This window comes from Dermacentor albipictus, chromosome 1, assembly GCF_038994185.2.
Source record: "Dermacentor albipictus isolate Rhodes 1998 colony chromosome 1, USDA_Dalb.pri_finalv2, whole genome shotgun sequence".
Classification (NCBI taxonomy): Eukaryota; Metazoa; Arthropoda; class Arachnida; order Ixodida; family Ixodidae; genus Dermacentor; species Dermacentor albipictus.
In genome coordinates, this window is record NC_091821.1 from 176,701,319 (window position 1) to 176,715,740 (window position 14,422).

Below are 14,422 nucleotides of genomic sequence, written 5' to 3' on the forward strand. Positions count from 1 at the left end.
ACAATGTGCCATCAGTTGGCCCCTTTGCCTACAGTATGCCACAATTTTTTTAGAGGTGCAATTGTGACCAAGTATACTGTATGGTATTGGCAATTTTCTGTGAAAAATTCATTGCCAAATTTTGTAAGCTATATGTTGCTGCTTTTTCAGTATTGTTGAACAGCATGTGCACTGCTTGCACCGGGGAGAACAGAGATGTATAATAGTTTATTGTTAGTGCCATATAGCTCCACTTTCCACTTAGTTTTTAGATTAACGTTAGTTAATTTAATGGTGCTCACTGTTGCCTACATTTGAGTTTGTGTGCCGAGTGCTTATATTTTATTTTCTGTCACTTTCTTTAATCATACAATAAACTTGCAGTGGTATGTCAAACCTTTCACTCGGCTAGCCTCTACCATTAACCTTTCTCTCCCTGGCACACGTGCATATTTTCAGACACACTGGTTGAGGTGCACGATTTCCTTGTGGTACATTCTCGGAATATGCAGGTCATGTGTATGATGCATAGGCTACGCAGTGTGAATAACTTGGCGGTGGGTGTTCCTTAGGATTATTTTTAAGACTAGCAGTTCGGCATAATGCAGCTTCAACTTTCTGAACACTTTAGCTCAAAATGTATTCGCATTTCAAGGATTTCATTTAAAAAGTAGCAGTTTTACGCATTGAAGCACAAAAGTAAGTGAAACATCAACGCATTTTGTCAGACGATTTGAAAATTTATATCTCGGAGCTGGTGCAGTCCTGAGAACTCATTCCAAGTGGATAAGCCTTGCGAACTCACCGGCTGTAATTCGTAGATTGAACTATGTGCCATAAAATAATGAATTAAAATGTTAATTTGCATAATTATATTAATTATTCAATTAAGCATTTTTATTTCTCATAATGGCCACCTCATTGTGTGATTTAGGTCAACGATTAGAATTGTGCTATCTGCCACAGACAGTTTTTTTTTAATTTGGTGCAGCTAAAAAAACACCCTATATATTGAAATAGATGAGGGTGAAGATGTGGGCTTGCTAGCGAGTTATACTGAATTGGGATGAACTGCAGCCTAATATGGACGGGTATATGACACATGCTGTGGGTCTGTCATTTTTCCTTGTGGCCGTGTCCCCATATGAGACATGTACACATTACAGACAGAAAAGTTGCCAATTACAATTACTTCATTAAAAAAATGCAATCCGCCTCTCTCATGGCGCGACAGCGCATGGCCACATGCCGGAAAGTACCCCGAAAAAGAAAGAGGTGCTCGGACGCGTGCTGCTGCGAGCACTCGTGCAGTGTACCACGTTGAAACTCTACTGGTAGCTCGACATCGGTGCAGTGCCGAAAACATGCGTGGCGTAAGACCGCAACTCCACTTTAAAAAAGAATGTGGCTCAGGCATCGTCCGACTTGTCCGGACTGCACTGTGAGCCAGGTAGTTGCCGCCTTTCATGAATGACTCGCTAACTTAACAAAAAACCCATGCGTTACACGTAGGCAACACTTAAGTACATCACGTTGCTGACAGTCTTTTTGCAGCGTTGGTCCTCACTTGCTGGTGGTGGTAGCGCGTTCCCGACTGCACGTACTCGTAAGGCGCGGCAACACTGGGTTGATACGAGACCGACAAAACGCTCACTCCAATGATTGACCGATTGTTGTGCGTCACTGAAACCTTTTTATCATACCAGGTTGACAACGACGCAACCGACGAGCGCGAGTTGTTCTGCGACAGGCTTTCTTGTCGAAGGCACCAACAAAATCGGCGTATTGACCGTCGTTTGATCGAACCCCGCATGATCGGCCGTCGAACCGACAACACAATAGCGACAGCGTCTTTGCTTGTATGTATAATTCATCATCAGCCTGGTTATGCCCACTGCAGGGCAAAGGCCTCTCACATACGCCTCCAACTACCCCAGTCGTGTACTAATTGTGGCCATGTCATCCCTGCAAACTTCTTAATCTCATCTGCCCACCTAACTTTCTGCTGCCCCCTGCTACGCTTCCCTTCCCTTGGAATCCAGTCCGTAACCCTTAATGACCATCGGTTATCTTCCCTCCTCCTTACATGTCCTGCCCATGCCCATTTCGTTTTCTTGTTTTCAACTAAGATGTCATTAACTCGCGCTTGTTCCCTCATCCAATCTGCTCTTTTCTTATCCCTTCACGTTACACCCGTCATTCTTTTTTCCATAGCTCGTCCGTAGTTTGTATGTATAATTAGTCGTGCTCAAAATGAGTCAAGCATGCCTACCAAGTTGAAATGCACAAGCTTTAACCCTCTCAAGCCATGCCCACGAAGTTTAAGCTAATGTCGATCCTGTTCAGCGAAGGTTAACCTGGCGCCGTCGAGTTTGTGCACTCGCTACCGGCGGACCTGAACTGAAATGTAAGCAGTTAGGTCGAACGAAACTGCTTCTATAGTTCAATTCTGGCTTTAGCGATTTGAAATCAGCTACACTTCACTTCACACGGCGCGTACACAGTAAGCGGTAAGCAGCGACACAGCGCTGTGCCAACGTCTGTACGTCACCGTATCTGTAGACAAAATCCCCTGTGTCCCGAGCATTGGGGGCAGGTTAAAGATCCCTTTGGTGGTCAAAATTAATCCGGGGTCCCCCTACAACTAAGTGCCTTGTAATCAAATTGTGATTTAGGCATGTAAAACCCCAGAATCAATTCAGTATATATGCAATGAAACATGAAAACCTGTTGAGTAACATCCATTTGAACCAGCTGTTCACTTGTGACCATGTTTTGAACTGTTTTCTTTCTGTTTTAATATTCGTGTGACTTGTTTTAGGTCTTGTGTTATATTTATATATTCTACTTACAGTGTGCTTGTAATATTTGATGTGAAGCGATGTTGTTGGGCACATAGTTTTTAAGACTTTACACCGGAAGCCAAAAGCATTTTGTTGCTGTTGTTGCTGCTGACGGATATTTTCCTTTTTTTCTTTTTCGATGTTCAGATTTACACAATTTTACAGAAAAAGTTATTTATTGCTGTGTGAGCAACTTGCGTTCTTGGTCTTGCCATGTGGTCAGAAGGGTTGCCCCTAGAAATGTTTTAGAGCACTTTATGTGATGTTTTCTTTTAGATAACTTATTTTTAACCTGAAATGTTTTGTTGTCCTTGTGGCAATTTATGCTTTTATAATTATACTGTTTGGTATAAGTGTTGTATAAGAACTTCTTACTGGCTGTAACATTCCTTGTCCATCATTACGTATATTTAAAACAAAATGTATGGAATTGTCGAGATAACCAATAATCCTTGGTTCTAGCTTTATTAGGTATTCTGGAAAATTTAGCAAACAGTCAAGCTTAATGAAAAGAAACCTTCAACATTATTGTAGGCATTTTCTGTGCAAAGATGTGAAGTGGAGCATGTGTTTTCTTTTTCTCTATCTCTAAGAAACAAAAACATCTCTTGAATTTGCTAGCCCATGTTGGCATGTTGAGCAACAGATAAAATTAACACCTTCTCAGAAGAACACCGTCTTGTGAGATACCCAAAGTTCATTGTTTAAGGTCAGAATCAGCACAATTTTACTGCTTGGTTGGTTGTAGAGGTTAGAGTTTCTTTTATTTACACTCGTCTTTCTTTTTTTTTCTTGTAGAAATTTATATGGCCGTGAGTTTTAATTTGGGCCTATACTTATGACGAAAAGTTTTAATTTAAGTCATTTCTGAGTGAAGGAAGACAAATTCTGCTGTCCCAGTTCAGACTACTTCAATATTCAGATGAATCACGCGCTTAATGTGTTGCAGAACAGTGGTTGTAACCAGTAGCTTACCATATCTGAACATTGTTAAGGTTATCTAGTTCAGGAGCACAGCATGTGTGTAAGAATGTGAAGTTTTTTGGAAACTTCTTAGCCCTGTGTTGTCATGTGAAAACTCTTCCTCGTAACGTGTTTTGCCTCTTCTTTTGCAAGCATTACAATGCACAATTAAATCTTGTACACTTGTTACTGCTTTGTGGCTGTTTGACATGCATTACATGTGGTTCATTAACTCAAGAGTTGCTGTTATCGTAATTGTCCAATTAATTTCAGTTCAACTTTTGTTGATCATATTTGGGACTAACTACAGGTATGGCCTCAGTTTCTGTAGTGTCAATTTTACCATAGACTCTTCCAAGCCTGACTTAAAAAGCTTCTGTTGTACACTTTGTGGCATCAGTGGGTGTAAGTAGCTCTAATGCAGTTGTGCTTTTTGCCAGTTTTACTCGAGCAATGCAAATTTGTACTGCCTCAGCAATGAGCTCAAGTATGAGTTCGTTCCCAGTTACTGTGGGCACACAAAGTAACTGGCTGAGCTTTGTAACTCTTTGGTCTCTTTGTAACTCTTGGCCATTTGCACACTACACCCCAAATGAAACTGTCTGTGGCTACAGAATGTGGCTTGATCAGGATAAACCACAGTTGCTAGTGCCTATTGACGTGCAATGCTGTCACGCTATTTAGTATCTCATGCAAGCATCACATTGACAGTGTGCTTCAGGTTAGTGACAAAAATGAGGGAAAAATAAAATGAAAGTTTGCATGCTGTGCAGACATTCTAAATCTGTAGGCATGCAGCCGCTCTCAAAAAAGTCATGCCAAAGCATTCATGGCCAGAGCAGACATGCAATTGTATTGGCAATGTAGTTTTCACTAATTAATAACAGTGGTGCTCTACATGTGGAATAACTTCAATGTGGTGCTTGTTCTTCACATTTCTTAGTGACCTTATTTCCAAGGAAAGCCTTCTTTTTTTTTTTCCTTCACTGCATTCATTTTTATTGTGTGGGCAGAAGGCGTTTACTCATAATTGTTCCTTTACTAAGCAATTTTTTATTCTTGAGCATCATGTCTGAAGTACTTTTCGTTTATGCATTTGGTCTGGGCCTTTCCCTGTCAGCGCAAAAAGTGCATGTAAAGAATGATCAGCTATTGATCATCAGGTTAGCAGGATGCACAATCGTTGCTGTATATCACGACAAAATTTAAGGGTGCTGCTTCAACCCATCCCTTTGTGCATTCATTCAGGTTAACCAGTTTGAGCACCATTATGAACACCCTGTACCAGCATACGGTAGATCACTGAGTCAGAGGGAATATGAGCACCAGCAATAGTTACATGCATCTTGTTGGAACAACACATGCCTGTCCTTCCAACCCTTTAGCACCGCAGTGTGTCTCCATAGTAGGGTGTTTTGTGCTTGTTAAGTCAGTGACTCTATGCTAAAAAGTACTAAAAGGCTTGTGGCCGTGTACGCTACTTCTAAACTTCATCTGTACCTTTGAGCTAAAGTTTTTTGATAACCGATTCTGCACTGTGCAAGAGCAGTGCCAGTTAAAGCGGCCCTGCAATGTCTACTAGACAACTTGTGTGGCACCGATTACATTACTGCCCAGCAGCAGTTTTCTGCACCAATAGTAAGTTGGGAGACATCAGGCCACGCTCTTATATTGGTTGGATGGTAATATGTAGTGTAGTTTACATTCATGTGCTATCGAAATTGCCATGCTAAGCAATGGTTTTAAGGTCTAGAGAAGGTGTTTCAATTAATTTAGAAAATCTACTCAAAAAGGAATAATGCAAACTAAGTTTTTCTAAACATTATTTGAGGGGATTTATCATTTTACTTTTAACTCAATGTCAGTTGCTGCCTACAATTATACAGGAGGTCCCAGCTCTCATGCACCGATGTTAAAAAAGAAATGAAGCTTTTCTATGCGGATGAAACCAATAGTCTGTTGTTGCCATCCTTCTAAAGAAGCCTTCAGTATATTTTAATTGATATATTTATGGCAGATATGTGAACACAACCCACTGTGGTGGTGTAATTGCTTTGGTATTGCGCTGGTAAGCCTGAGAGCGCAGGATCAAATCCGGGCCGCGAGGGCCGTGGTTCAAAGGGGGCAGAATGCAAATACGCCCATGTACTGTGTATTGGGTGCACTTTAAAGAACCACAGGTGGTCAAAATTAATCCAGAGTCCCACGCTACAGCGTGCCTCATAATCATATGGTTTCGGCATGTAAAACCATAGAATTTAATTTTTTTTATGTCAGCACAAAAGTGTTAGAACTCATTTGCAAGTATCAATTTTAATTGTGAGACTCTTTATTTCTGCATATGAAAGAAAGCCTGTGAAATATATAAAAAAAATGGCTGACCCAGCTTTCCTCCTGCACGCTGCAGCATTGGTGCTCAAACATGCTGTGAAGCAACGAAACGCACTCCCCGCCTAACCCAGAAGTTGCACCACTTTGACAGTGTGTTTATCTTTGTGTGACTGTGCAATCCCTTCTAGGGGCCAAGCCTTGCATCTTTACACACATTTTGACAGTGGTGAGCAGATTGCCAAAGCCAAGTTGTCAATCGCAATGAACACTATCTGTTTGTTGTGCAAGGCCAAGGCAAACATAAGCATGAATGTAACAGCCACCTCAAAGGAAGGCGATATGTCATGTTTATGTCTGAAACGGTCCATTACCATAGCAGAATTAGTTGGGTCATTGCAAGTTTGAGAGCAGCCATTCTGTGGCACGCAAGCAGGGGCTATATTCTCTGGTGACCACTTTGGGAGATACTTTTACTTTCGCAAGATTTCAGACGCGTCAGCGCCTAGGGTAATAGCATTCTTGGGGCGCAGTGTCCAGCACACTGTCGTAGCACAGTGCCACAAGCACTGTCACTGTATCTCCAAAAGTGATCACCCGAAAGTAGCACCCCAGAATGCTGGATCGGCTTTTTTATATTTGGAGAGGGCCTTTCTTTATATGCAAAAAATATCCATGTAAATGATAGCACACCGCAAACAATTGGAATTGATGTTTTCGAATGTGATCTAGAAGATAGCATTGACATATCTGTCATAATCAAAATCATTGAAAAGTAAATTAATAATTGCAGACTAATTAGGACATCACCAAAATTACTGCATGCCTCTCCAGGATACTGCTACTGGCATAGTTTCCTCCGCATTGAAGGCTTTGCTTTTGTTTAAATAAATCTTGGTGCATCATAGCTGGGGCACCCTGTACGTATCTACTTTCACAGTCGCACAGGTCTAGGCTTGTCACAAAGAAACGAAATGAAAGTTGGCACCACTTTTAGCAGGTTTGACCACCATGGCTACTTCTGTGTCTTCAAGGGGGTGATGGCGCGATTTGCTGCATGAAATAACACTAATGGGATAGTAAATTGTAGTACATTGTGAGATTTAAAGCCACCAAAACCAAGTTGAGAGTACTTTTTTGTTTGCCTGTATTTGGAATTCTTCAGTTGAATAATTTGTGTTACATCAAGATATGGCAAGTCAGGCTACTTGGTTGACGCCACGTGTTTGAACAGATCTTAAAGTGCACCGGCACACAGATGAAAGTTACAGAAAAGCAGGCAGCACAGCCCTGTCCTGTCTTCTTCTCTGTAAACTTTTTTCTTTGTGCCACCGTGTTTCAAGATCTGTCCTGTTTACATGCTTTGATATTTTCTTTTTATTCTTGCACTTTACCTGTGTCGGATGCAGATTAAAGGGCCCCTCACCAGGCCCCATAGCAAATTTTGGTTATACGCTGGGAGTTGTTACATGTCCTCTAGGGAGCGTTCTGCCACAATAATTTTTCAAATCGGCTCATTAATAGCCGAGATAGAAATATTTCAGCGCCGCAAACCCATAATTTCAGCAGGCCGGCTCTACTGCCAAGAAAGAAGCTCTCTCCACTCGCCCCGTCTAGCCTCTGCAACCGAAATTTCTTCCCTGCGTTGTCCCATACCGTATCTCGAGGATTGCCTGACGTATACGTCACAGGCCCCATCTTCATTTTTTGTTTTCTCCTCATTTTTTTTTTGTCACTACGCACTTTCACTGACGGCGTCGCGTGTGAGCTGTTGTCTTTTTCGTGGAGCGCACGATTTTGCGCGCTGTGCAGAAGAACACATGACTAGCGGTATAATTCAGTGCTACATGAATACTGAGGCAGAACGAGTGGATTGCAGAGCATGATCACTCACTGGAACACAGTGGAAAATGATAGTTTTGGTACCTGCGCATATGACTGCATGACTGGGAATAAGCAGACGAAGTGGAAGTACATCCTCTTGCTTGGGTGCGAAGTTAAACAAAAGAACACATAGACATTCCGTTTGTGTGTTTTATTATTTCTCTAAACTTAATTCGTCAATTCAAGCAACAGATCACAAAAATAACAGATGATGCCTTGAATAATTCTCGAAGTCACCACGAGCAACATCACACTGCGGACACGACTACGTAGGTGCAGGTACACGAGTACGTCACCGTCCAGCTTGGAGCGTGGTGGCCACGAGGAGAAGGAAAAATGGCGTTCGGTTGGAAATTTCAGTCCTTTCCGCGGTGTGTAGCCATGTAATTCTTTGCAAACACGATTGTTAGCGACATTGTATGCTCTGCGCTTGTTAGCTGAAAATGGCCAGACCTGGTGAGGGGGCCCTCTAAGCAAGCAACTACCTGTTTCTGTGTTGTTCTTGTATATTCTATGTGTTATGTGCTGTTATGAACTTACATTGCTTGTTTATGACCTCCTAATTTCTTTGTTCTTGTGTTCCCTTTATTGTAACTTTTCTATCCCATCTCTCCATTCTTTGTTATTTTTATCTTCTCCATGGCAGTGAGACAGTTCAGGTGTCCACAAAAAGGTGAGACAGTTGCAGTTCCCACAGCCTTTCTGTTTCTTTGTTCCTTTCCTAATGAATGCAATAAACTGCTACTGGTTGCACTCAACAGTTGTTGCAGGGCCCCATTATTAATGTGTGTTCTTCTGTTTACCATGTTATTTCCCTATAAATTAATTTTACTTTTTTCATGCTATGCAGAAGGTCATTTCCAAATTCATTTCTCAAGCTTGTTCTTCTTCAGCAGCAAAACTGTTGTACAGCCTATTGCAATCAAGTAGCTGTGTTAATGTATAAATTGTTTTATTGATTGAAGCCAAATGCTTCTTGAAGATACCAAATTTATTGTAGGACTGTATAGTTTTACTTGCTGTATTTTTTCTTGGTCAATGGTTTTCTCATGGGTACTTTTACATTGGTGATATGCCAAGAAAGGGCATAACCACATTGAAAGTAATGAGATCTTTTGTGTTTTAGCATTGTGACCGCACAATCTCTAGGCAGCATGTTGCACTCTCTGCACAAATTGTAAGATAGCTTGGTCACTTTTTAGATTGATCACCAACTCTACGTAACAGAGTGAGCTCAGCTTATTTTCTTCATATATTTAGAAAAGTACACATGAGGCCTTTTGGCAATGATCAAAGTGTGTTATCCATTTATTTGGTGGAATTGTTGTGTTTACGTAGTTGTGGCATTTCAGTCACTGTAATGTGCTAACACCCCCCTTCCCTCAAAAGTAAAAGTACTGCATAATCTTATTTTATTTGGTGTCGGTGTTATTAATTTTGAAGTGCGAGTTCAGCGTGTTAAGTCTCATGAATGAGTGTCACTGTAGTGCACACATTGTGTTGTCTACTGCCTAGCCTGCCAGTAACTTTCCGTGGTGGTGGCACTTATTCATGGTGTGTATCTCTCATATCTCTGACACTGCACTGTTCTGTTTCACTCAACTCAAATTTTGTGACCTGAAATAGTGACTCCAGTGCATCTGTGGTAAATTATGCTTGAAGAATGTTGTCCAAGTAAAGTGACAACAATAACTGTTCTGCTGCCAAAAAGTTTGAAATCCTTGAGCCTAATTCATGTCAAATTAGCCTTTTCTGTGTCATTGACAAGTCTCACTCCTATGTGGATTCCATGTTGCCTCCTGATTGCGATAAGCCTCAAGCCTCAAGCCAGCATTTTCTTTCTTTATTTCAGTTTTTTTTTTAACTTGCATTGGACCACTAAATTACAGAAACCTTCTGAAGAGGAAATATTTCACATCATTGGTTTAGGGGGAAATGGGCAGTGGGCTGGCTTCCTTTTGTTCACAAAGTGGCATCCACTCGTAGTGGCAAAGGTTTTTGTTTCCTTGTAGTGTACTTAAAGCATGTCATTGTCAATGTATGTTCATTATCTAGTGAGAACTCGCACAGCAAACCAGCATTTTATTGTTGTCCAAAGTTGAGCTTAGCTTAGATGGGAGCAGCAGAAGTTCAACTGAAGTTTCAGCAATGTCGTGTGTGGACACTGCTGGATAAGAACACATTCTTTACTGGCTGCACTTGGCACATAATTGGCTGTACTGTTAAGGGTAAAACACCATAATACAGACGATAGGGAGCTAGACGAAGCAATAAAAAATATACTGAAGTAAGTTCAGTTCATTGAACTGAATGACAGTGTTGTTGACTCTTCGCAAGTCAACAATAAGAATGCTACTGGCAAGAATCTGTGAATGCAAATCAGGAACAATAAACTGAACTCAGCCTAAAAAACTTCTTGGGAACAAATGAGAAAAAGAAATTCTCAATTTTCACATTTCTTGCAAAAAAAGAAAAGTACCGTTCAGCCACAGGCAATGCTGATTGATTGACTTAATGTGTGCACTGATGTGCATCAAAGAAAAGGAACAGAACTGCTCATTTTCAGCCATGAAGTTGTTAATGTTGTGTCATTGGCACTGTGAAGTTGAAATCCATGCTAGAGCAGTTGGTATTCTTTGCTAGCTTAGCAGGCTTGAAGTTTTCATATTCCATTTTCTGAATTTTGCTGCAGCAAGCAAGGCTCCCCTGGAGATGGAAACTCCCTAAACAACCAAACACAGTAATTTTCTTCAAGATGCCATGTCACTTCGCTCATTTGGCTTGCGTGACTTGAACCAGTTACCTGGTTTAGAAAAGTATCCCCTCTTAAGTGGGCTTACCCATCTTCTGGGCTTGGTCATTAAACACATTGTACAGGTAGAATGGAGCTGTAATATTCTCAGTGAGTATTTGTAGTTGTAAACAGTATGTGGAGCTAACATAAAGATTATTTCCCCTCCTTGCAAAAAGAAGGCTCACCTTCTTTATTTCTGGAACTTCTTGCCAACATATCAGGCAGTAGTATCCCGTAGCCCAAATTAGCCACTACTGTGTCACTCTCGGGGAGCTCTCGCAGGAAACCACATCAACAGGCACTCGCCAACCATTAGTGAAGGGTCCTAGGAGTAGCCTCTGATTTTAGGTGTTGGTGGGGGGCCTTACCCATCATAGCACTCCCTTTTCAGATATTGCAGCTGGTGCTAATGGCAGTGACCTGAAATAAAACTTGCCATAAGCGTGCCGTGAAAAGAAAAAAAAACAGAAAAGACTTAAAGCTATGTGGCATAGGCGCAATAAGCAGCACTTGCTGCAGTGTCACCCCTGTTGAAGGGAACTGATAAGTTGAGGGGGAATGGGGAAAGGGAACAGTAGACCATTAAAAGCTCTATTGATATTAGGTCTTCTTCTAAAGTTGTTTTGGAAGTAGATTTCCTGAAATACTTAGCACTTGTTCCATGTTCTGCAGGTTTTAGAAAACGCAAATAAGAAGGTTAATTAATCACAGTTGTAGATACAGCTAATTACATTTTCAGACAGCACACTGCACTGTGAAATTCACCATTCCACTGCTCAGCTCTTTTTGAGTCAGGAAAAATCTGGTGCCATGCCCAGTTGCTGAGCATAGTTTCTGATCATCTGCTCCTTTCACTGAGTTCTGTTTCGTACAAAACACTTAAAAACTCATGAACACGTTTGAGCAGTCACGGGTCACAAAATTTGCGTTGTTGCTTTTTTTTATAAATTTCTTCTTTCTTCTAGACATGAATAACGTCCGTAGGTTCTAGCTACATTTCTCGCATAAAAAATTGCTTTTAACTGATGTCAAGCTTCTTTATTTAATGAATGTTTACTCGCTGCTCATATTTTTTAAAAGCTTGCTTGTGGATGGCAATGGATGTCTGCAATTTTTGTCCGGCAGCTGTTCAATCATTAAAAATGGCTTAGGCTAAAGCTAAATATACTGAAGTTTGCTGTGCTATACTGTGTTTGGCTCCTTGTGGTGTGTCTTCTAGGCACATGGTTGAAGCAAGACAACCGGCTAATTGAAAACACCAAATGTGGATAGCAAAAAAAACAAACAATTTTGACCTTGGTGCTCTCCAAAGACTGTGTCATGGACATTTAATCTTTTATTGCTCATGTATTGAATATTGTAAGCACATACTTGCTTTGTTTTTCTTCTAACCACAGTTAACCACAGTGTCTGGCTTGTCAAAAGTCCAGTTTTGTGGCCAGAATGTTTTGAAGTTACATTGTAAGAAATGCCCTGGAAACATTTATTGCTCATGACATCATACAAGCGTTTGAGGGTAAAGTCTACTGTTTTCTTTGGCTTCTATTCTGAACTGTTCCAAATGTTGGAGTTACCCTATGGTGCATTTGAAGTAATCTTCAGCTAGGAATATTTACCACTTCTTTGACACACAGAATGCTATGTAAAAACATTGTACTAGATCAAACTTTGTTGACTACAATTATGGCAGAGCTTTTGCTTTTGGCTGTACCAAATAATTGCAGTTGTGATCGAATGACTTGTTATACGGCTTGCTAGTGATAACTAGATATTTTCAGTGCAGTATAATATTTGGTGGTAACTTTCAGGATCCTCATAGCAAATGGAGTTATTTGCTCATATTACAGTTTGTATTAGCAGAGGAGTATTACAATATAGCCTGCTTGTTTACACAGATATGTATTTCACCGGTTTATCAAAATGTTCTTGTTAACTTCTCAGCAGTGGTTTTGGCACGTAAAACCCCAAATATTATTATTATTATTATTAACTTCTCAGCAAATATTTTCCTTATATATAGAGGCTGCAGTTGGAGAACAAAATTTACCCTGTGTTTGGATTTTTAAAGATCACTTTGAACTTCTTTTTCTGAAGTTTCGTAGCTTAAGTAAATGTAGATTTTTTTTTTTTTCAGTATCAACTGCAGTGTACACAGTTCGAGCAGCTAAAAAAACCATGTACAGGAGCACTGCCTGAATATTCTACCTTTATCTGCAAGTATTAGATGTCATCCGGCCACGGCGGCCACATTTCGATGGGGGCGAAATGCGAAAACACCCGTGTACTTAGATTTAGGTGCACGTTAAAGAACCCCAGGGGGTCGAAATTTCCGGAGCCCTCCACTATGGCGTGCCTCATAATCGGAAAGTGGTTTTGGCACGTAAAACCCCATAATTTTAGGTATTAGATGTGATATGATAGGTCTGTGTAAGCTATGTAAATTATGAGGATGCAGTTAAAAGCATTGCAATATAACTTCCACTAAGCCTTCTGAGCACAAATGTAAGGTTGATTAGAGACATCCTCTGCTTAGCAACATGTACGTACATGCTTAGCTGACTGAAAATCAAGAAGTGCTCTTGTTTTTCAGAAATCCACATCATAAACGTGTGTTCCTTTTTATGAAAATGTGCATGAAGCCTGCTGCTGATAAACACTTTGCCTGAAGTAGCAAACATCAAGTGCTTGATGCTAAAACTGATGGTCATTTCCATTTAACAATACTTGCTGTGTGTTTTCTGCATTGTTAAATTGACCATATCTTTTGCATCCTGCTACAAAACTCAACCAGCTTGCTGGGGACCAAGTTAGCATGTAAGCCTTTGAGCAGTCAGCAGCACACTGCTGCCATAATAAATAATTTCCTGACCCAAATGAATGTGTTGTGCTCGTTTTCTTACCCACCTGCTCCAAAGCAGTTTGAAATGATAAAATGTGAAAAAAAAAATGAATGCCTGAAATTGTATTGGATGTACTGACACATTCTGAAAAGTGAGCCCTGCTGTCAGCTACAGCTTGCTCATTCTGTTGTGTGAATGCAGTGTTCGTGCACCTCCTTGAAAGCCTTGAAAATCCTCTCATTTGGAAAGATTCAAAGGCCCTTAAAACTCATTGAAAATACATCTGTTCTTTGAATTCCTTGAAAACGAGTCCAAAAACAAGAAAGGGGCTGGCAGATGGAATGGCACACTGTGGTATAAACTTTTTTAAACAGGGTTGAAGTACCTCAGACAGGCTGGCCAACGTTTCGATAGGTGGACCTATCTTCGTCAAAGGCGGCCTCGTCATCCTCGGCGTGTTAGTTTTAAAGGGTTAGTGCAGTGACGTCACGTGCGGGTGTTGTCGCTGGCGGCTGGTTTTAAAGAGAGAGATTACAAGAGGGAACAGGCGTTGTCGTCCGACATCTGTGAGCCTCATTCTCAAGACGAAGGGACAAGAGCGTGAGAGTGGGCACGCGGGGAGGAAAGAAAAGAAATAGAATCAGAAAAAAGGGGGAAAAAAGGAAAAAAAAAGCAGGGGGGAGCCAGGGCCGTACCAAGACACAACAAAGGGGGGGGGGGGTGAAAGAAAAAGAAAGAGAAAAATGAAATCTTTAAGAAATACGGGGGCTTGGGAGCGTGTTGGGGATGTG

The 14,422-nt window shown here is 40.9% G+C and overlaps 1 protein-coding gene across 4 annotated transcripts in view; it reads left to right on the plus strand.

Moving 5' to 3' along the window:
* Nucleotides 1–14,422, plus strand: part of vimar (visceral mesodermal armadillo-repeats) — a 102,230-nt gene that overhangs the window by 74,354 nt on the left and 13,454 nt on the right. The window contains exons 15-16 of one of the 4 annotated variants that reach the window (XM_070529690.1): nucleotides 8,644–8,670; nucleotides 12,011–13,650. In XM_070529690.1, coding sequence (XP_070385791.1) covers nucleotides 8,644–8,670; nucleotides 12,011–12,063 — 80 coding nt within the window. In that variant the 3' untranslated portion in view covers nucleotides 12,064–13,650. Of the gene's footprint in view, nucleotides 1–8,643; nucleotides 9,408–12,010; nucleotides 13,651–14,422 lie in introns of those variants that run through there. The other 3 variants (XM_070529700.1, XM_070529683.1, XM_070529695.1) reach the window with 3 other exon arrangements.